The sequence below is a fragment of the Anneissia japonica genome, unplaced genomic scaffold, assembly GCF_011630105.1.
Source record: "Anneissia japonica isolate Jap-2015-1 unplaced genomic scaffold, ASM1163010v1 scaffold287758_len931624_cov196, whole genome shotgun sequence".
Taxonomy (NCBI): domain Eukaryota; kingdom Metazoa; phylum Echinodermata; class Crinoidea; order Comatulida; family Comatulidae; genus Anneissia; species Anneissia japonica.
This window is the reverse complement of record NW_022722245.1, coordinates 596,361-617,324: the sequence shown is the minus strand read 5'-3', so window position 1 is coordinate 617,324 and position 20,964 is coordinate 596,361. Positions and strand designations below refer to the sequence as shown.

At 37.8% G+C, this 20,964-nt stretch overlaps 4 protein-coding genes and 1 long non-coding RNA gene across 5 annotated transcripts in view; 1 reads left to right on the top strand and 4 right to left on the bottom strand.

The window, feature by feature from the left end:
- Positions 1 to 412: 412 nt before the first annotated feature.
- On the bottom strand, positions 413 to 823 carry LOC117111810. The gene has a single exon (XM_033254799.1). The coding sequence runs from the start codon at positions 821 to 823 to the stop codon at positions 413 to 415; it is 411 nt and encodes a 136-aa protein (XP_033110690.1).
- Positions 824 to 891: 68 nt separating this feature from the next.
- Positions 892 to 1,545, bottom strand: LOC117111809. Its single transcript, XM_033254798.1, has one exon. It carries the CDS (start codon positions 1,543 to 1,545, stop codon positions 892 to 894), a length of 654 nt encoding a protein of 217 aa, XP_033110689.1.
- Positions 1,546 to 2,704: 1,159 nt separating this feature from the next.
- Positions 2,705 to 4,435, bottom strand: LOC117111808. Its single transcript, XM_033254797.1, has one exon. The coding sequence runs from the start codon at positions 4,433 to 4,435 to the stop codon at positions 2,705 to 2,707; it is 1,731 nt and encodes a 576-aa protein (XP_033110688.1).
- Positions 4,436 to 5,081: 646 nt separating this feature from the next.
- On the bottom strand, positions 5,082 to 6,049 carry LOC117111793. Its single transcript, XR_004445921.1, has 3 exons — positions 5,942 to 6,049; positions 5,315 to 5,392; positions 5,082 to 5,207 (listed from the first exon to the last, which is right to left on the bottom strand). It is a non-coding gene; the product is annotated as an uncharacterized LOC117111793 (long non-coding RNA).
- Positions 6,050 to 11,208: 5,159 nt separating this feature from the next.
- Positions 11,209 to 20,964, top strand: part of LOC117111807 — a 16,370-nt gene continuing 6,614 nt past the window's right edge. Inside the window, exons 1-8 of the mRNA XM_033254796.1 lie at positions 11,209 to 11,238; positions 14,074 to 14,085; positions 15,295 to 15,381; positions 15,923 to 16,036; positions 16,298 to 16,446; positions 16,846 to 16,930; positions 17,327 to 17,486; positions 17,831 to 18,020. Of these exons, the coding sequence (XP_033110687.1) occupies positions 11,209 to 11,238; positions 14,074 to 14,085; positions 15,295 to 15,381; positions 15,923 to 16,036; positions 16,298 to 16,446; positions 16,846 to 16,930; positions 17,327 to 17,486; positions 17,831 to 17,982 (789 nt within the window). The 3' untranslated portion in view covers positions 17,983 to 18,020. The remainder of the gene's footprint in view (positions 11,239 to 14,073; positions 14,086 to 15,294; positions 15,382 to 15,922; positions 16,037 to 16,297; positions 16,447 to 16,845; positions 16,931 to 17,326; positions 17,487 to 17,830; positions 18,021 to 20,964) is intronic.

Genomic DNA, 20,964 nt, shown 5'->3' with positions numbered 1-20,964 from the left:
CAGCGTTCTTTACACTCCCCCACACACTGCGAAAAGCAGTCTGGTAGATACCGGGTACTTAACAAATATACAATAAAACAATACAAAATCATAATCTTAAACCATTTAATAACAAACTATGACTTGTCTTGACAGTATTAAATCAATTTACAATACTTTATTTAGTTTAATTATTTTAATAATTTCGTTTAATTTAACTACAGGTCGTTTGTATATTTTACCACTAATCTCGACATCTGCAGTTCTGACATTATTATCAACATTTGGATAAACTTCTTTAACTTCACCAATCACCTCTGTGAGCCTGTTGATCAATCACTAACACTTTATCTCCTCTCTGTAAATTATCTGCCTCTTTGACCCATTTCCTCCTTATTTGTTGACTGGGCAGATATTCTAAAACAAATTTCTTTCAGAATAAGTGTACGATCAATTGACTATGCCGCCATTGCTTCTTGCTTTTTATCTCTTCCCTCTGGTCAACCGAAACAAACGGTAAGACTGGATCCCGTCGACCCATAAGAAGCATATTATTGGGAGTTATCGGATCTACATCTGAAATGTCAGATGATGCATAACCCAGTGGCTTCGAGTTCATTAAACCTTCTACTTCCGTTACAACTGTTTGAAACACAACTTCTGGTACCACACGCTCTTTCATACAACATCTCAATGCATGTTTAATTGAGTTGACCCCTCTCTCCCAAATTCCGCCAAAATGAGGAGCACTAGGAGGATTAAAGTGGAAAGACACCTTTTGACTTGCTAATCTGGTTTGCAAATCCAAACTCATCTGTCGGAAACTGTCCTGCAGCTCCTTCATTGCACCAGCGAAATTAGTACCGCAATCACTAAACAACTCTTTTGGGTACCCCGTCTAGCTACAAATCGTCAAAAAGCCATGATGAAGCAATGACTAGTCATAGATGATAATAATTCGATGTGGATAGCTCTCGTTGTCATGCATTTAAATACTAGACCCCATCTCTTCTCAGTTCTTCTTCCCAGTTTCACTTGATACGGCCCAAAGCAATCCATACCAGTGCTGTAAAAGGCAGGTAACCCGATGCGCAATCTAGCTTCAGGAATGTCAGCCATTCTTGGAACTTTAGCTTTTCCTCTCCATCTTTGACAGTCTGGGCAATTTCGCAATACTGACTTGACGGCACTCAGACCCTTTAAAATCCAGTATCGTCTTCTTATGCAACTGAACACTTGTCCATAACCGGCACTATGATTGGAAGCATTACTATTGACTCTCTTGATCAATAATTGCGTAACAGGATGTTTTTGGTCTAAAACAATCGAATGTGCATCAATTTCTATGTTGCTCGCTCTTCTTAGCCGTCCACCAACTCTTATCAATTCTACTTCACTATCAAACTCAGGCGCTAGATTACTTAGTCTACTGCTTTTCTGCTCTGGCTTACCATTCTTAAGTAAAGCATATTCTTCCGCAAAGGCTTCTCTTTGTGCTCTCTGCAACATCATTATTTCCAGCTTGTTGATTAGATTAGCATCAATGTTCTCATTATCGCCTTGCATCTTGGCGGGGTACGCTTCTTGAAGATCTTCCCATCTTTCAAATGACTGTAAATCTATATCGTCGCCCAACTTACTTGAAATCTGTCCACAAAAGACTGATCTTTTCCCTTCACAACTAGCTTCATCTTTGCTGTCGATCTTCTTATCAGGTCATTCCTTTATAGGATACTTTAAAAAATCTGGTCCTTTAATCCAACGACCACTTAACTCATCCGCCTTCACACCCCGGGATAACTTGTCAGCAGGATTCATCAGACCCGGTACATGTCTCCACGTCGCTGCTGCAGTCTTATTTTTAATTTCCCTTACTCGCACTGAAACAAATTGCCTAAACCAGCAAGCTGGTTTCTTGAGCCATCATACTATCCGAGAACAGAATTGTTTCCTGGAACTTGAATGCCGATTCAGTTATAACTGTTTCAGTTAGTCGTGCAGCAAGTACGGCAGCCTGCAGTTCCAATCGCGGTATAGTCAACCTTTTCAAAGGAGCAACTTAGACGCCAACAACCTGCAATCATATGTCCCATCTTCAAGTAGCCATCTGCTGTAGGCACAAGCACCAAATTCTTTCTCTGATGCATCACAGAACACCATCAGAGATACACCGCCTGTAGCTGCCGGTGGCGTCAAACATCTCGGGAACTTCAACTGGTTTAACTTCTTAAATTCTTCAAACATTCCCTGCCACCCTTGCTGTGTTTTCTGATCTAATACTTCATCCCAACCGACCTTTGCTTGCACAACTCCTGCATTTTGATTTTCGCGGTTATTACTACCGGGGCCACTAGCCCAATCGGATCAAAAACCTTAGCCATTACTCCAAGAACTGTACGCTTAGTGAAGCTGCTTATTTCAACATCTATGTCAAAAGTGAAACTGTCATCGCTTGTGTTCCATTGTACACCTAGCACTTCTACGATACTTCACATCTTCACAGAAGGACAAATGTCATCCATGTATGAGTTATGATAAATAGCATAAGCTGCTTTAGGTAACTTCTCAGAGCCTTCTTTAGCCGTTAACTTCAGCGCCGTAATAGCCATCGCAGCTGCTGGTTTATCGCCGAAGGTTAGCACCTGTTTAATGTAAACCCCTGGTTCCCTATCTGTCTTGAAATTCCTCCATAGATATCGATGCACATATTGGTCTATCTCTGGAATCAGTATTCGATGATACATCTTTGAGATGTCCCCCACAGTGCCACTTTGTGTTCCCTGAACCTCATAATAACTCCCTGAATATTGTTTAGCATGTCTGGACCCTTCATCCAATAGTCGTTGAGGGACTGTCCGTTGTGCTTGTTTGATGAATTGAATACAATCCTTAGTGGTGTACTCGTACTGCCCTTCTTCAAAACTGAATGGTGCGGTATGTAGTGCACTGGTCCCTTATAATCAGACATCTCCTCTAACTCCAGTTTTCTTGCGAATGCCAATTCCAACATCTCACTCATCTGTTGATCATATGCTTTAGCACGTTCTGTATTCTTCATTAATCTCTTTTCCAAACCAATGAGCATTCTTTCAGCTTGATAACGATTATCCATTAGTCCTGTCGGACCTTGAGCCCAGGGGTAAGGTATAAGCCATTGTTCGCCTACCTTCATACATGATTCTTGTATGAGTTTTCCTTCAAGTTCCTCATCAATATCCCTTGGTTTACATTCACACGTCTTCAGATTCACACCCATTGATTCGGTTGTCCAGAACTCAGTTAAGTCAACTGCCTCATGAATTTTAACATGCATAACACTATTGTTGTGGTTATCATTTGTCACCTTTCCCCCCATCACCGTCCAGCCAAATGGAGATTTCTGTACAACCATGTTGTCACTCTCTAACATCTCACCAGTATGCAGCTTAGGATGATTATTACCTATGAGCATATCAACCTTTCCCCCTCTTCTTCTGAGTGATGCTTTCTGTAGTCCAAAAGCAGCTTCAATGTGTCTTAATTCTGCATCAGGAATTTCCTTGGCTTCAGTGATGTCATCCATCATTAGGGCTGTCACATTCTCTATACCATTGTTACTCCTAAGCTTCAATATCAAAACCTTAGAATTCACCACAGATTCCGCTCCGCCAACTGTCGTTATGGTTGCCGTGACATTCTTACCCTTCAGTCCCTTGGCAAATCCTTTTCTTACAAATGTTCCTTGGGATCCATTATCGAGTAGCACGTTTGCCCAATGAGCCTTACCATCAATAATGACTTCTACGTCAACCAACCTCAGCATTGGTTCTTGCAAGCATTCCAAATTAGCAACCCCTGTAAAACAAGCTTGCACCCTTTCACCGGCATGCAGCATCTTGTGATGATACTTTAGACACGGACCAGATGTCTCACCGCATTGTTTCTTACGATTACAGCTGTCTTGTCTATGATTTTGTCCCGCTATCCTCAAACAAGAGAAACAAACATGATTACTTTTACAAAGCTCGTACCTGTTAGACACAGACATCTCCTTGAATTTATGGCATTGGTCGGTCCAGTGCTCATTGTTGTTACACACCCAGCACTTGTTCGGTCTTTGCGATGTTACCGCATTCGTCTGGTTAACCTGAATACGCCTTGAAGGAAATGCCTGTTTCTTGTCATTCTTTGGGTTTCCCATTTCACCAAAAACAGGATCAGATGCTTCAGCTGCAGCCTTCTTGACAAATCGCACTGCATCCTTCAGCCTAACATCCTCTCCAGCCTCTTTGATCGTTTGGTTCTCAGTCCTCCATCTGTTTTGTAAAAACTTTGGAAGTTTGTTAATGATTTGTTTAAGACTGGCTTGATTATCAAGCTCATTTAAATAACCCAAAGCATTTAAATTCTCATGGCAATTCTCCAAATTATATGCAAATTCACTTAACTTTACCAAGTCAATACTACTTTTATCCATTATCTTAGCAATCCATGCTTGGCTTACTACCGACTTGTTACCAAACCTATCGGCTAAATCTTAAGAGCAGCAACAAACCCCTCTTCCGGTGGTTTCATTACAGTGAACTTAATTGAGGCTCTAGCTGCCCCAGTACATGATGACAACAATGTATTTAATTTAAAATGATCAGGTACATCTTTAATTAAGCTGGTAAATGTAGCTAAGAAGGAATGATAAGTAAGCGGATCACCGTTAAACTCTCGAATATGAGCCTTAGGAAGTGAAAGGGCTTGCATCACACCAGTCAAATTACCATTAGCATTTACACTAAGATTTACATCATTCTGTACCTTATCGGCCACTTGGACATTTCCTTTGACTTTACAAATAACTTTCCTGATACTCATGTACTCTTTTCTAATTTCATCCAACCACTTATCTTCTTCCTCTTCCTGCGCTTCATCAACTTGCTTCATTACGCCTTTTTTGTATCCTGCAGTTTATTCCACTGTACCTTTAATTCGTCTGCTATCTCCTGGACAAATGCTATCGCTTCATTAGACACAATTGCTGTCGTCAATTCATCGATCAAACGCTTGGTTTCTCGTCACGCAGCTCGTCCTTGTCTCTTGGACTCTTCCTTGTTACACGTCTGGAAGCCAACTTCTTGTTTCCCCCGATGAAACAAACAAATTGAATTGTACGGAAAGTCGAAATAAGCTCACAAAAACTAGAATGAGAATCCGATGTAATTTGTATCTTTCGATTTATTAAATCGTTCCATTCAATTCTGTAAATAACAAAAGAAATTGACAAACACTCTTAAATAAATAAATCAGCGAATACAATCAAGATCAATCGATCAAACTACAGCATAAATCAATAACCCATACTTACTGTTTTGCCAGATTCTCAATTTACCGTTCTGTTCTTGGTAAGCAACTTTAGTAAATGAACCTTGTGTGAAGAATTAACCTTTAAACAAAGAAATAATGTCTGAAAATTAACTTGAATAAAACACCTTAAATAACAGACCAAGTTATTAATACAACAGTTACATAAACTCATAATACAGGTAAAAACATTAATCCTTGCCCATAACAAATAAAAAATCGGACATGACCCGTGCTTAGAAAATTGGTAAGAAATTAGAAAAACTAAGTCTTAATACACACGCACAGTATAAACATTCAGATTCAACCCGGTTAAACCTTGTAATCATAAATATACATTACTGTACTACAGTAAAACCCCAATTAAAATGCGATTAACATACATTCATTAACAATGAACATGACATAAAACTTAAGGCAAAAACAAGATAGCCAATCCAGATCAATCCAAGCAAAGGCTAGTGAAACCAAATGGAAACTGAAACCACATTATTGTACATTAGAACAAAGGGATTCTCAATAAACAGCCTAGCTCAGCTAATTATGAAAATGCTAAACATAATCCCAAATATTGACTTAAATGACCAATGTCAACAACTATAATGTATACAAATATGATCAGTAAACTTACATCTATTAATCAATACCAATGATTCCATAGCCAAGCCTGCAGAAACACACATTTTAACAATATTTCTGTTACAAACTTGAGAACAAACGTCCCGCTCGTGAATATTTCTTGGCGTCCTAAATACCAAAAATTAGAGGGCGCTATATAACAATTAAAGAACGCAGCGTTCTTTACAAATATTGTAAAGTTTACAATCGAGGGTTTGGTATGGTATAATTTTTATTTATTTATTTATATTTTTTATTTGTAGGGTGTTGTGAAGTACCTGAGTAGAGATCTGGGAATAAATGTAAACAATTTATTTGTTTTAAGTAGCAGGCGTGTATAGACCCAGGTAAAAATTCCAGTTAGACCAGTTGGAACTGGAACCAGTTACGGAATGTGTTTTTGGACAATTCAACTGGTCCCAGTTCCAACTGGTCCTAACTCTAACTGGTTTTAAATTCCAGTTGGACCAGTTGGAACTGGAACCAGTTGCGGGTTGTGTTTTTGGACAATTCAACTGGTCCCAGTTCCAACTGGTCCCAAATTCCAGTTTGACCTGTTGGAACTGGAACCAGTTGGGTGTTGTGTTTTTGGACAATCCAACTGGTCCCAGTTCCAACTGGTCCCAATTCCAACTGGTTTTAAATTCCAGTTGGAACTGGAACCAGTTGAGTGTTGTGTTTTTGGACAATCCAACTGGTTCCAGTTCTAACTGGTCCCAGTTCCAACTGGTCCCAATTCCAACCGGTTTTAAATTCCAGTTGGAACTGGAACCAGTTGAGTGTTGTGTTTTTGTGACAATTCAACTGGTCTTCAACTGGTGTCAGTTCCAACTGGTCCCAATTCCAACTGGTCTTCAATTGATCCAAGTTCCAAATGGTTTTCAATTGGTCCAAGTTCCAACTGGTCTTCAAGTGGTGCCAGATCCTTTTTGTAAAATAGCAATGGCTTTAATCAACTCCTGTAGACTTACAAAAAACACTGAGTTTAAGATATACAAACCATAATTTCTTTAATTAAAAACTTGTTTAAGTCTTCTGCTACACATACTGTACTCCAAATTCAAGCTTATTCTAGAGTCCTTCTCTTTACAGTCCTGTATAAATCAGCATTTCTGTCCGTAATATAGGCCTATTATATTAAAGCATCACTAAAGTTTATTACTGTATATAAAACAATAATCACAAGAACCTTGTGTGTTAGCATGCATTAACCATCATTCTTTGTATATTGAAGCAGCTGCCACAATGATGCTTTTTCATGTCCGATGGTAGCAAGCTAAATTAAAATTCTTGCTAAAAGATCAGATAGTATGAATTCTGCAGTTGAACAAATCAAGCTTGAAATATTGAATCACGTTGGCTTGTACTAACTTTTTTCGGAGTTTTACACTTGCTGAAATATATAACAATAACAAAATCTGAAATAAGAATAATAATGGCTAACTTATATATAGAGCACATATTATGGAAACCTCTATGCGCTTTTAAAAACGAAAAAAACATGCCAAGAATGTAAAACAGAGCATATGCATTTCATCGTGCTGGGCATTTTAAAACCCTTTTTTGAAAAAATAAAAATGAATGAAAAATCAGACTATACAGGTCAATTATAAGAAATTAAGGGGCAGGGGAAAATGACCTTTTGTCAATTTAAATACCTATGCTCAATTTTTTTAATTTTTAAAATAATCTTAATTAAGGTGATATATGTCTAGGAAAACGAATTAAATTGTATTAAATGTACCTTAATAAATAAAATTTTAAATGTGTTATATCCCTTCGAAATTAATGTATAAGTATGATATGCATAATGTACAGTAGCTAAGATAAGTAAGAAACTAGAAGTTTTGTTTTTTTTTTCAAAAGTGAATTATCAGTTTCCATTCCTGTTTTTTTTTTTTAGTTTTCAAAACAGTTACAATTTTAATGTCCCTTATAGGCCAAATCAAAGGGTATAAATAGAACAAAAGTGTGTACTCCCGTTTATAGAAACGTCGTAGCTGTGTAGAATGCCCACGTTCATTTGTGTACTGACGTATGCCCGCTATTTACTTGGCAAGTAGAAAAACAGACATGAAAATGGTACAGGACGTGGGGAGACATACAAATGACAGCGGGCATCTTACACTGGCTGCGTACTAGGGCATATCGCTTGTTTACCCTCTCAATGAGTGCAGTTGGCTCTTTTGTTCCATTTGGCCTAATTACGTACACATTAAATTTGATTACTGATCTCCCTCTAATGAAAGACCGCTCCAATTAAAGACTACCTATAAATAAAGACCACTTTTCTGTATTCGCAAATTGACTATGTCTTATTTTTACTATTCTAACTAGAGACCGAAGCTGCTAAAGACCATGAAAATCTCGGTCCCAAAAGTGGTCTTTGATTGGAGGGAGACCTGTATTTAATAACCGTCATCATATAGTAACTACAGTACATATTATTTATTTTTTTAAGCATGTTGCTAATTTTATTTTAATTTTATTTATTTATTTATTTATTATTTATATGTACATGTGTGTGTGTGTATATATATATGTATGTGTATGTGTGTGTATATTATGTATATATGTGTGTATGTGTGTATGTATGTGTGTATGTATATATGTATGTGTACGTGTGTATGTGTATATATATATATATATGTATATATATATATATATATATATTAGTTAAATTTTTACTTAATTTTAATTTCATTTTATATTACAGTACAGTATATTATATTGGTTTTGGATTTTGTAATGCTAATAATTTTTTTAGAAGATGAGATTGTGTATTGTAATATTGCATTATATTATATTATGTTGTTTTATGTATGTTAAAAGCAATAAAATAATTAAAAAAAAAAAAAAATGTTGCTAATCAGAACCTAGGACCAGTAAACTTAAAACCTAAAGAAAACATTATATTTCACCTTTGGCGAAAGCAGGTAATTTTCTGTTTGTTCAATCAACTGCCAGACACAGTAAGGCTTCAGACAGACATTCTGAAATAAAAGTCACCATTTATACTAATTAATAATTGGTGATTACATACATCAACTTTCAGCAAATAATAATTGCTAGACTAGCCTTTAACCCCACCCCGGTTTAGGCCAGGCCCTACCCCTAAACACCAACTTTATTTCAATAAAGCATGCATTTGATAGCCTATATTATAATGATTATGAGAACACAGCCTAATTACCATTCTCATAACTAAACAGGCTATGAGGCAAGGCTGCAGTTTAGCTAGGCCAACAAAGGCCCTATGGCCATCCCTAAGGCTACGCTAGCCTAGCCTATCTATATCCTCACTGAGGATAAATAGCTGGCATAGAGAGAGAACAGTGTGAACTGTCTATGCCTATGACTATGCCTATGCATTATGCACAAATGTGCCAGGCCTGGCCTAGGCTAGGTCTCTCCAAGTCTTTCTTACTACCACTACCCACTACTGTATCATGCCTATTAATGCCATACCCAAGTAGTAACCCACATTAACTGAATAATAAAACAAACCTCTTACCTCCATAGTGGATAATACTGCTAAACTACCTTCCAAGAATGTATAAACTGACCATCATGAATTCAAAAACACAGTACTCAACTGAAGTGACCAATCAGAATTGAGTGCAATTCGAGATACTTCCTGGTTCTCTAGTATCAGGTTAACTGTCTGCTGATAGACAACATTATTTTGCTCTCAATCCCAAGATGGATATGTGTCACGGTAGGCAGATTAAGTTTAGGGAAACTGCAGTCCCCATCGGGTAGCGCTCCAACCCTCCCCCCACCCCGGTCGGGGAGGAAAGCCACAATTCGTTTAAAATAAAACAAAAATGTATTTTCTACAAAGTCTCTTATACACATCTAGATGTGTATAAGAGACAGCCCCACCCTCGTCGGGGAGAAAACAGCAATTTGTTTAAGATAAACACATATGTATTCTCTACATAGGCAGATTGGGTATTGGGTAGACCAGTTGGATCAACTGGACCTATAATGTAGACCAGTTGGACCAACTGGACCTACTGGGTAGACCAGTTGGACCAACTGGACCCATTGGGTAGACCAGTTGGACCAACTGGACCCATTGAATAGACCAGTTGGACCATTTCAACCAGTTGGCACTACCAATTGGACCAGTTCAACCAGTTGGATAGGCCAGTTGGACCAGTTAAACCAGTTCGGGAGACCAGTTGTACCAGTTGGAATTCTAGTTGTACCAGTTGAATTTCCAGCTGGACCAGTTGAAAACCAGTTAGACCAGTTGGAAACCAGTAGGACCAGTTGGGATTTCCAACTGGTCCCAACTGGAATTTATACCTGGGGAATGATAGAGTTGTGGTGTAGACTGAAATGTATCATTGCGCAGTAGGCTAGCCTACATTTTCCAAAGCGACTTCGATATCTCTAGAGGGCGCAACAGGTCAAGGGGTCAATCGGGACAAAATGTGTTCATGTTGCAATGTTCCATAGCGATGTCAACAGGTACGGTGGTAGAGTAACATTGAGTGTCGTAGATTTTGTTCTATATTCGCATTTATTATACCTGATTGGTAAGTTTTATATTTTATATATTTCTTATGTCCATCCTGTAAGTGGCGATTTTTGTTGGTTTGGAAATAAATAAATTAATAAAGGTGTTGACAAAACTGCTGTTGTTGAATATTATTATCAAAGGTGGTAATATCCAATAAGTTTTTATTCCGAACATATGGTGAGTTCATGTTAACTGGGTTATTTATAGCTTGAATGGACATTGCCCAAAACCCTACACTTCCCCCCCCCCACCCACCGGTTTGATCCAGACATGGCATGCCGAAACGTATTAGGCTCTACCAAGAATACCAGAAAGTACACAGACATATTTTTAGCTATTAACATAGCTTCCAGGGCACGCACTAACACTGACCGCTGACCAGATCTTGGTCAGCGGTCTTTTATCAAGGTTAACGATACTTTAAAGAGTTTTTATGTATCAATGAAATGTATAGGACCTACCAATGAATTTGCAGTCGAAAATATACGCAGATTCAGCGATTTTTGCAGAGAAATACTCGGTCAGTATTTCTGAAAGTTCACTGACCAACTTCCAAAAGCGACCATTATAATAATATTTCCGAACACTTTTTTCACTAAATACCAATTTTTTAATGACAGACGATTTCAACAAGCAGAAAACAAAGCATTTAGAAAGGTTTCTTCACATTTTCGAAAAATACAGGCCCGTTTTAGACCTAGATCTACCATCACTGAAGTGACTGACTGAAGGGTGACCGACAATGCGACATGACTGCAGATTCGGCTGCAAATTCATCAGTAGGTCCTATGTATATTTCACTGATACATAAAATCTCCCATAAATATCGTTAATTTTGGTAAAAGAGAAAGTGAAACCCAAATTGACCAAGATATGTTCAGTAGTCAGTGTTTTAGTGCATGCCGCTGCCAGCCTTTAGAATTTACAATTTAGCCGTAGTCATGAAAAAAAACAAAAAAAAAAAAAACTGACTGCATCTAATTTTGTTCCGACTTGCCCACCCCGTAGCCGGTTGCAGGTGATTTCTCACACTGTATGATACCAACGTAGGCCTAGGTAATAGGCCTATTTTTGTCATGTTATTTTTTACCTGAATCCACAGAATCCGCAAAATCCACAGAATCCGCATTTTAGAAATGGCTCTTGTAAGGCCTGCTAGAATGGGGTAGCCCAGAGCCGTAGAAAGAGAGAGTTTGGCCAACTCGGTTTCACGGGATTCTGCTACGCGCGTGTGATTGAGTGGATCGCAATCACATGACATACACCGGCCATGTTGTCACCAAAACAAAACATTGGCCAATGGCGAGCCACAGACTAACGCGATAAGATAGGAAGTTAGCAGTTATGATAAATGATTAATGCATGTGAAATACCGTTATGTTTGGTTTGGGGTTGCTGCAATCAAAGGAACAAAGATGTATCAATTTCCTAAAATTCCAAAAAGGAGGAGGATGTGGGATTTATTTAAACTTTGCATGGCGATCGAAAAATCTCGCTATCCACGTAGTAAATTAAGGCATGTACCGCCCGCGAATTTTTTTTTTCGTGAAGAGCCAAGCATAGGGAAACATATAACGAGCTCTGATTGGCTAATGATAAGATGAAATCATCGCACAAGTTGGCAAAAGAGTCAACCAACTCGCACTCGAATACGGATACGGTGCGAGTGAGAGTGATCTCAAGAAAGCTAGTATAGGTTTGATTCACCGATTGCAGACTATGGTTTTCTCAGAGTAAGTTTTCACTATTATTACTGCATACGTAACCCACAACGATCAAGGTGAAATTGTAAGGAGGGATGCATCTCATGACTCTATCTAGGCCCAGCCTTGGCAAGGCCTACCCTTGGCGTAGTTGGAAGATGGACCTACACTCCTATCCCATATCATCAATCATGATGCAAGAAAGATCAATGCAACACTTATACACTAGGCCTAGTTAGCATGACAAGTTTGCCTTCTTTTTTCTGAAGAAGTACCTAGCAGAGCAACCTGTTTAGGGCCCAAATAGTCTATTTTCCCCTTATTCCTACACCTCAATACTGTAATATAATAATTATTAATAAATAAATACCCTACTACCAAACTTTACTACTACTAGGGCTTAGACCCAGGCCTAATGTCCACAGCTCTATAATACTTTAAATATTAAAATTATAATTTTAAAATTATAATGTTATACTTGACTAACAGCAAACTTGGCAAACTTTCTTTATTATACAGTTGCTTAAATTATTGGTTGTTTTTTTTTTTTACCATTTTAATTTTTCTATTTTGTTAAACATTTTAACTGTCTAGTTTTTTTTTTATTATATGACCCTATATATCCTTTTTAATGAATATTATGTAACACAAGTAACATGCAATTTGGTCTTTGGCCACCTTATAATATTGTTTGAGATGTGATGTTTGATAAAAATAAAGTAATATTTTTAAATATCAACCAACCTACAAATAAGTAGCAACCCAGGTTTTTTTGATAAAAAAAATTCTTCAAACTGCTGATATTGTTATGTCATGACATAATAAATTGATGCACAGTACAGTACAAATAAATACTTGAATCTGGTGTTTTGTTTTTTTTTTTGGTCTATGAAATGATACCACAGAGTGGGAATTTGGCCTTTTGGGGTGCTTCTGGATGGAACGCTGACTGATAGACATTTCTAATAGCAGAATGCAAGCATCTCATCACTACCTTCAACACAGCCAATTCCAGATGAATGCCTAACAAAAATACATGAGCAAATGTACAAAGTAAAAAGCCAGATGTTGTCTATACATGTCAAAATAATTTATAACATTTAGGAAAGACACAGTTGGGTAATGGAAGGTTGTGCGAAGAGAACATTCTACTGAAAATGTTCCACTGAGTACTTCTTCAAAGCAAAAAGAAAGAAAGTCTCCCATAACCTAGTGTATACAGAAAACTAAAAGCTTGAAAAAACTAATAGTTTAAACAGTACCACTTCGGAAAAATAGATATTGCATTATTTATTTTTGTGATTGATTGTACTAATGATCACACATCTACTTTTCTGACTCTTCTGTCTATTATATTTCTTACTGTATTTGTTAGCTAATATTTACAAACACATTTAAGGGTTGCATTAATTTATTAGCAGTGAATTATCTCTGTTAATTTACACTTTATTATATCATAAGCTGGTTTTATTATTTATAATTCGAGAAAAAAAGAGAACAATAAAGAAAAAATAACTTAACAGATTTAATATTATTGACTATTTTATAATTTACTTGCTTCAATTTTTTAAGATGTGCAATTTTGTGAGAGTGTAATTGCACAAGGAGAGAGCAATATATATACTGTACAGTAGTGAAGAAAGTTGACTTTCCAGCTTAGATTTATACATTTAAAATACAGATACAAATACCAACAATATACGTTTTATGTTTAATAAAATAGACACCATCAATAAATAATATTCGTACTGCACAGATTCAGAGGAAGAAAAGATAAATTAAAGTGGTGCAATACACTAACTTTTATTAATAACTATTATTAGATTACTGTTGCTGTCGTGAATACTAAATTTTGACAGCTTTACTATCATTATACACTATTTGTATATCGTTTTTGACTACCATTAACAGAAATACAGACAGGTAAGTAAAGGAAGACTTTTCGAATAATATTACTGTGCCTTGTTTAGTGAACGTATTTTTGTAGAAGCAGTCAGAGGGAGGAAAGAATTATTTAGCAAAATGATTTTGCCAAAAGCAAAGTGAAGGACAAAATGAAAATAAAATTTTCATTGATATGAATTGAAACAAGTGTTGTAATGAGATTGATAAATGCATTAAATTTATCTAATTTGTGAATATTCCAGGGGAGTGAAAGCCATAATAAAAATATGTAACAGGGTGCATTAACTATTCGAAATCGCTATTTAAACAAGGTACAGTATAACATATCTTGCCTAAAAGTCTGTGATCCCAGGGCCTACTAACTCTATGCAAGAGAGGCCCTCTATGCAAACGACCTCGTTTGTACCAATAGTAGGCCCTACTACAGTGTTTCTAGGCATGTTGGTTGCAGTGGGTAGGTGGGGAGCTAACGGTGGTTTTACTAGACTACAGTATATTCAAAATTGACTTGGGGCCCGATCGTCCACACCAGTTGGGCCCGATCGTATGTCACCCGAAGTTGTCACCGCAAAATCGTACACGATCTAAGCCCCAGGCTAAGCTAGCCTTGCTTGCGAAATTACTCTCTTAACAACACAAGTATGTACACTGTGTAATAAAGCGACCCATGCGGTGCATTCTTAAATCATTTCACACATTATTTAAATGTATTTTACGTATTTGACGATAACACAAAATCACTGATTAGATTATTATTAACGATACGAGGATATACAGTACTCTTTCAACCACCATCACATGGCATCGGCCCTCGTCTTTTAGTGGAAAACCTTAAGCTAGTTATAGTGGTGTCTTCATATTAGTCTACGTCATACAGCGCTGCCTGCATCTACCACGTTAAAATAACAAATACAAATAAAAAAAATAATTTGTGAGGCAAATTTGCAGCAAGACTACTCATACAACAACAAAATAAGCGTCGCATGGAGTTAGCGAAAAATGGAGCTCAAATGAAAAACGATGTATTTTAGCAATTACTTAAAACTTTTTTTGATTTTTCGCCAAAATGGCTAAAAATCCAAAATACTTTTCGCCCATTTGGCAATCGGTTACCGTGAGCCAAGGCTTTCGTTGTTTGCATTTTTTCCCACATTGACCTTTTGAATGTACATTGTACACACTGTTATTTTTACAATCATTCCATAAAGTTGCATATTCAAATTGCAGATTAAAGCTCATGCAGCTTCTGAAATTCAAGTGGATGAAGATTCTACCACCAAATGTATCGAAAACTTCATGGCTGTTTCTGCATCAGTAAGTCCATCACACAAAATGTATGTAACAATGCATGTGACGAATATATAGGCCTGCTCCAAGTACTGAAATGTATGCCATTGTGTAGCGATTCAATATTTCGACATTAATTAATGTCATTCCTGATGATGATATAATTAATGTCGAATATTGAATCCCTAAATGATGGCGTACATTTCAATACTTGGAGTTTGTATTATACTATCTTATCTAAGATTAATCAGTGGACCAGCTTTTGTTAAACATGTCAACACTCCAGTGAACAATCCCACTTGAAAATTGAGTCAATATAAAGGTGGAACTGACATCCGGAATTCTGTAATTTTTTTTCTGATTTTTTTTTTAAATTAAATGTTTTCTACTGTTTGAAAATTACAGGTAGAATTTAATGCTTTTGTGAAAGTACCAGCTGCAAAAAAAAAATAAATAAATAAATAAAAACATAAATATGCATCTATCAGTTTATCAGATTTAACCAAGCTATATAATGTTCTTTCTTTTAGTGATGATTAATTATACAATACATTCATGCCAATTTTAGGTACCAGAAAGTGAAAATTCATACTTGGAAGATGAACTCATGCAGACACCAAATGCTCTAAAACAAAAACAACCAACATCAGAAGGGCGTCCTCTCAAATCATCATCATTATTCGTAAGTAAAAATACACTGGTGGAGTTCGATAAGCCTGTTATTTAAAGGTATACTATCTGCCAAAAAAATGAAAAAAAAACCCCTTACAAATTCAATTAAAATTTTCTTATGTGAATTCGCCACTGTTCTCTGACCTACACTATACTGTTTAGTTTCACCTTTTTGAATCAATGTTATTTTACTGTGGTATTTCTCAAGTAAAAATTATTTGATATTGTGAGTTTTCAACTTAAGTATATGTTTAAATTTTTTTTTGTCTAGTCACCAAGGGCAATAATTGGTGCTGCTCCAGATGGATTAAAATATGTCAGTGAAATGGAGTCAGGCCTTCTCTTATTTACTACAAGGAAGGAGATCGTTCGGTTGTTAGGTTCATGGCTGATTGAGAAATTTTCTCCTGATGAATGCAAGTAAGGATTACTTTCACTGGACTATGTAGCACTTATCCAGTTTTAATAGTACTGTATTATGACTCTAAGCTTTATGTTGAGTATCACTTATTCTTGTAGTCTAATTAAGGAAGAACTGAGTGCAAATTTGCTAGACAAACAATGGTGCAACAGAGCACATCATATGGTGCTTTGATGTGAGTGTGTATGTTATCCTAATTTTTTTTTATATAAACAGTAGCTACTTTTGTTTGGATTAAGCCAAAAGTACCCATTAATTCCCAAAAGTCATCTATCTGGCTTTCAGGTCACATTTGTGACAACAGTCCAGAGGAATGCCGGATTATGCAACTGTATCAAGAAAGACTGTTATACTAGTATGATACTTCAAATTATCCTTGTACAATATTTATTTCACAGGCCACCATTTCATGCAAAAATTAAGCGTGCTAAAGCTCTCATTGAAGAGTTCCCGCTGCTTCGAGACAGTGATAGAGCAGAATTTGTAAGTAGATGTACAATATTTCCATATGGCCACATACAAAATTATTGCTTAACAGGCTAAATTTTGTTTAAATAGTGTAAAGTTAATTAGAGGTTAAACAATACTTATATTTTGTATCGCAAGAGAAATAAGAAAATTCAATGCACACACATTGATGTTGATGCAAAGCGCAACCCCCATAGTGGAGTGCATGTCTTATACTGCATGTCCTAAATCTCATAACTTGATACAGTATCTTTTCAAAAAATGAATATAACTTAGCACCTTAATTGTATAGGATAATGTTACCAATTGCAACATTTGTCTTTACTATAATAATAGAAAGATACAATTTGAAACTGAAAATTGTGATACTTTTGTTTATTTGGTGTGTACTATTTTATGTTTTTCTAATAGGAAGCATGGTATTCACCTGCAAAGGGAAAAAAAGAGGCCACTGGGTACATTGAGTACGGAATAAAAAATGTCCGCAGAAGAGCTCTTAAGAAAGCACCAGTTATCAAAACGTTCTCACCTGCTTCATCATTAGAGAGTAGTTTTGTTGAAGACTTAGCAGGTAAACTGTTTTTTTAAAATCTTTCATATTAACAAGACAGAAATCCCATACAAGGAATATAGCTAGGCCTACGCGGTGTGATGTGGAACTTCTTTAGTTTTAACTAGTTTGACAAATTATCATCACTAATGTTGTTAAGATTCTGAATTCAACCTCAGTTTACTAAAACGCAGTAAGGTTTAAGTCATGAAAAGGAACAGTGTTGTTTTAGGTCCATAGCAAATTACGGAGGCCAGCAGTTATTTTCTAATGTGAATTCGCCACAGTTCTCTGACCTGCACTATACTGTTTAAAGTTTCACCTTTTTGTAACTTTGGGAAAATGTACTTAAATATCCTCCTCAGGTGATAAAGATGGTGAGGATGTGTTGGAAAAAAAGGAATGGCTGAAGTACAACACTGAACCAATAAAACTAGTTGACAATTACATGGCAGCTACTGCTAAGCATCGATGTCAGTGGATTCGTGAAAATACTGATATTCCTGATCGATTCTGAATGAATATCCACGGTCATTGCTTCTTGACGGAAAGTATGTAAGTAGTCCAAATTAATATTAATAAAAAAAAAACTGAACATTCGACCATATTTAACAAATTTTTCAAATTCTTGGCCATAAGAAAAATTTACATTAGGCGTATTCGACTGGTCTGTTTTGAGCAGCTCTTTCTACTCAAACTGCACATGTCGTATTCGACTGGTCGCACGAGCAGCACGAACTCCTCACAAGAGCAGCTCAAACTCCTCGCTGTTTTTAACGAGCACAACGAGTACACTCTGAGTAGTAGATCAATTGTTGGAAAAGGACCAGTCTAATTCGCCTATTGACAAAGTAGAAGTTATATGAAAATTATTCATGCAAATTGTATTGTTTGTTGTCAGATCAGTCTAGTCTAGTCTAATCTAGTCATTGCCAATGCAGATGATATCTTAAAGAGATTTGGCTGTTGCAAGAAATCTGGTCAAACATTAAAGCATCGCCAGTGTTAACACACTGTGATTTGATTAGGCGCACTCTATGGGCGGTCTCCAGATACTCCATCTTGGATTGATCGGACCGTTGTTTTGTTGGCTGTAATAAAGCTTTGTTGTACACTACTGCTAGTGTGTCCGATTGTAGTCTTTGTACTGTGGTTGTTTCTTTTCCCCACTGGCGTGGTAGCAGCTTCAAGAAACGTTCCCATCCACGGTACTGGTGAGTTCCTATGCCCATTGTTGAGCTAGGCCTTTTCGTCAATCACTGTACATTGACTATCGCTCCACCGTGCGTCCATCGGTTCTTGATTCCCTTTCAAGTGAAAGCACTAGCTGTCTAGGCCTGTTATTGTGTGGCAACTATGGCTGCTATGCGAGCACCAAAGCAATGGAGTCTTACAAAGACGGAGACTATTAACACATTTGAAAATTGGAAACAGAATTTAGTTTATACCTTAACACTAGATGCTAACTTTGGCCCATTCCTGTTAGATGGCTCGTCCTGGAGCCCCAAAACGAAAGCTGCCCCACTCGGGGGTTTCACCGACGACGGTGCTGACGTTCCCGAACAGCGGCGTCGTACGGCCCACCAAAAGGTCACTATCCTGGAGCCTATGCTGGGGCAAATTGCAAATTATTGTCCTGTGATTTCTCGCAACACCATTGTTAAAAGTTCCACTTCCTTGTCTCAAATATGGCAAACCATCAGGTTACATTATGGGTTTCAGTCCACCGGTGGACATTTTATTGATTTTGTGGACATCCACCTAGAAGATAATGAACGCCTAAGGACTTATATCAGCGTCTTCTTGCATTTATTCATGATAATTTGTTAACGCAAGGTGGCGGTATTTCTTATCGTAACCAGGTAGTTGAAGAAGACGAGGAGCTTTCCCCCTCTCTGGAAAATATGGTGGTCCTTATGTGGCTCTCTCTAATACATAAAGGCCTTCCAAAGATAGTTAAACAAAGGTATGGCACAGAACTTCGTACCAGAACACTTGCGTCAATTAAACCTGAAATCTCACAAGCTATTGATTCCCTTCTAGAAGAGTTACGTACAGCCGATGACACACGCGTCTTGCGTGCAGCAGCTGCACGCCCAGCAAGCATACCCCATCGGGCAAAGGTCTCGTCGACCGTTCCAGCCTTCACGTTTTCAACAACCCAAAACGTGTCCTATCTGTAAACAGTGCGGTCGTTCAGACGATCGACACTTTCTTAGTCAATGTCCACATTTGCCCGAGTCAGATAGGAGGTACATTGCCAAAGCCCGACAGATCGTTGACATTATCGATGATAGTGCAGATTCTGTCGATGACCCAGTTAGTGACGCATTAGAGTCTTCTGCTCTGAGAGTTCAGGTCAGACAGTCCCCATATCTAGACGCGTTTCACCAACATCATACCGTTCGAATCACAGTCGACAGTGGGGCAACAGGTAACATGATATCAGTTTTCACAGCCACTGCATTTGGTGCATCCATCAAAACTAGCTCCCAGTCCGCCCATCGGGCAGAGGGATCATCCCCACTCATTGTCATAGGCGAAACTTCTATTGTGTTTACTAGGGACGGCAAGGAATTTAAATTTAAAGGTCTTGATGTCGAGAAACTCGATGTGGACGTACTCGCGGGCACCCCATTTATTGAGTTGAATGACATAGCCATTCGTCCAGCTAGGAGACAAATAATTCTGGGCGACGGAACTACCTATTTATATGGGTCTCGTCCTATACATCCTAGTCCTCCTAGCGTGCACCGCGCATGCGTTCTGCGCCCTCCAGAGGGAGAAACTACTATTTGGCCTGGCGACTTTATTGAGTTAGATTTACCACCTGACTTCTCCCAGAATGATGATGTTTTTGCTCTTGAGCCTCGTGACACTTCTGCACTTTTAAGATCCTGGCCCCCGAACGACGTTATTTCTAGTGTAGCTGGTAGAGTCCGTATCCCCAATTTTACCAACAGGCTCCAGGTTGTAAAGCGACATGAGCATTTCTGCCAAGTTCGCCCAACCTATGTCCCACCAGCGGAGAACTCTACACCGCCTCCAAGTTACATAGCTAAGCCTATTTCTGTTTCGGCTCATTCTGATAAAGTTAAGTTGGACCCAGATAATATTGTACCCCAGGATATAAAATCAAAGTTCCATTCTGTCCTTATCGAGTACGACTCCGTCTTTGACCCTGTGATTAAGGCATACAACGGCTCAGTTGGTCCATTTCAGGCAGTGTAGTCAACATGGGACCCGTTCTGCCTCCTCAACGAAAGGGTCGAGTTCCTCAGTATTCTCGTGACAAGTTGGTTGAGTTGCAACACAAATTCGATGAACTTGAGCAAATGGGTGTTTTCTTTCGCCCAGAAGACGTTGGTGTCCAGGTGGAGTATTTAAACCCTTCTTTCTTGGTCAAGAAGGAAAGCGGTGGTTTCCGTCTTGTCACAGCATTTGCTGAAGTCGGACGTTACGCAAAGCCCCAACCCTCACTAATGCCTGATGTTAATTC

Bases quoted from the DNA above. Each gene is read 5' to 3' on its own strand.
- LOC117111809 (XM_033254798.1), bottom strand. From the start codon at position 1,545: ATGCAAGGCGATAATGAGAACATTGATGCTAATCTAATCAACAAGCTG.
- LOC117111810 (XM_033254799.1), bottom strand. From the start codon at position 823: ATGAAGGAGCTGCAGGACAGTTTCCGACAGATGAGTTTGGATTTGCAA.
- LOC117111808 (XM_033254797.1), bottom strand. From the start codon at position 4,435: ATGGATAAAAGTAGTATTGACTTGGTAAAGTTAAGTGAATTTGCATAT.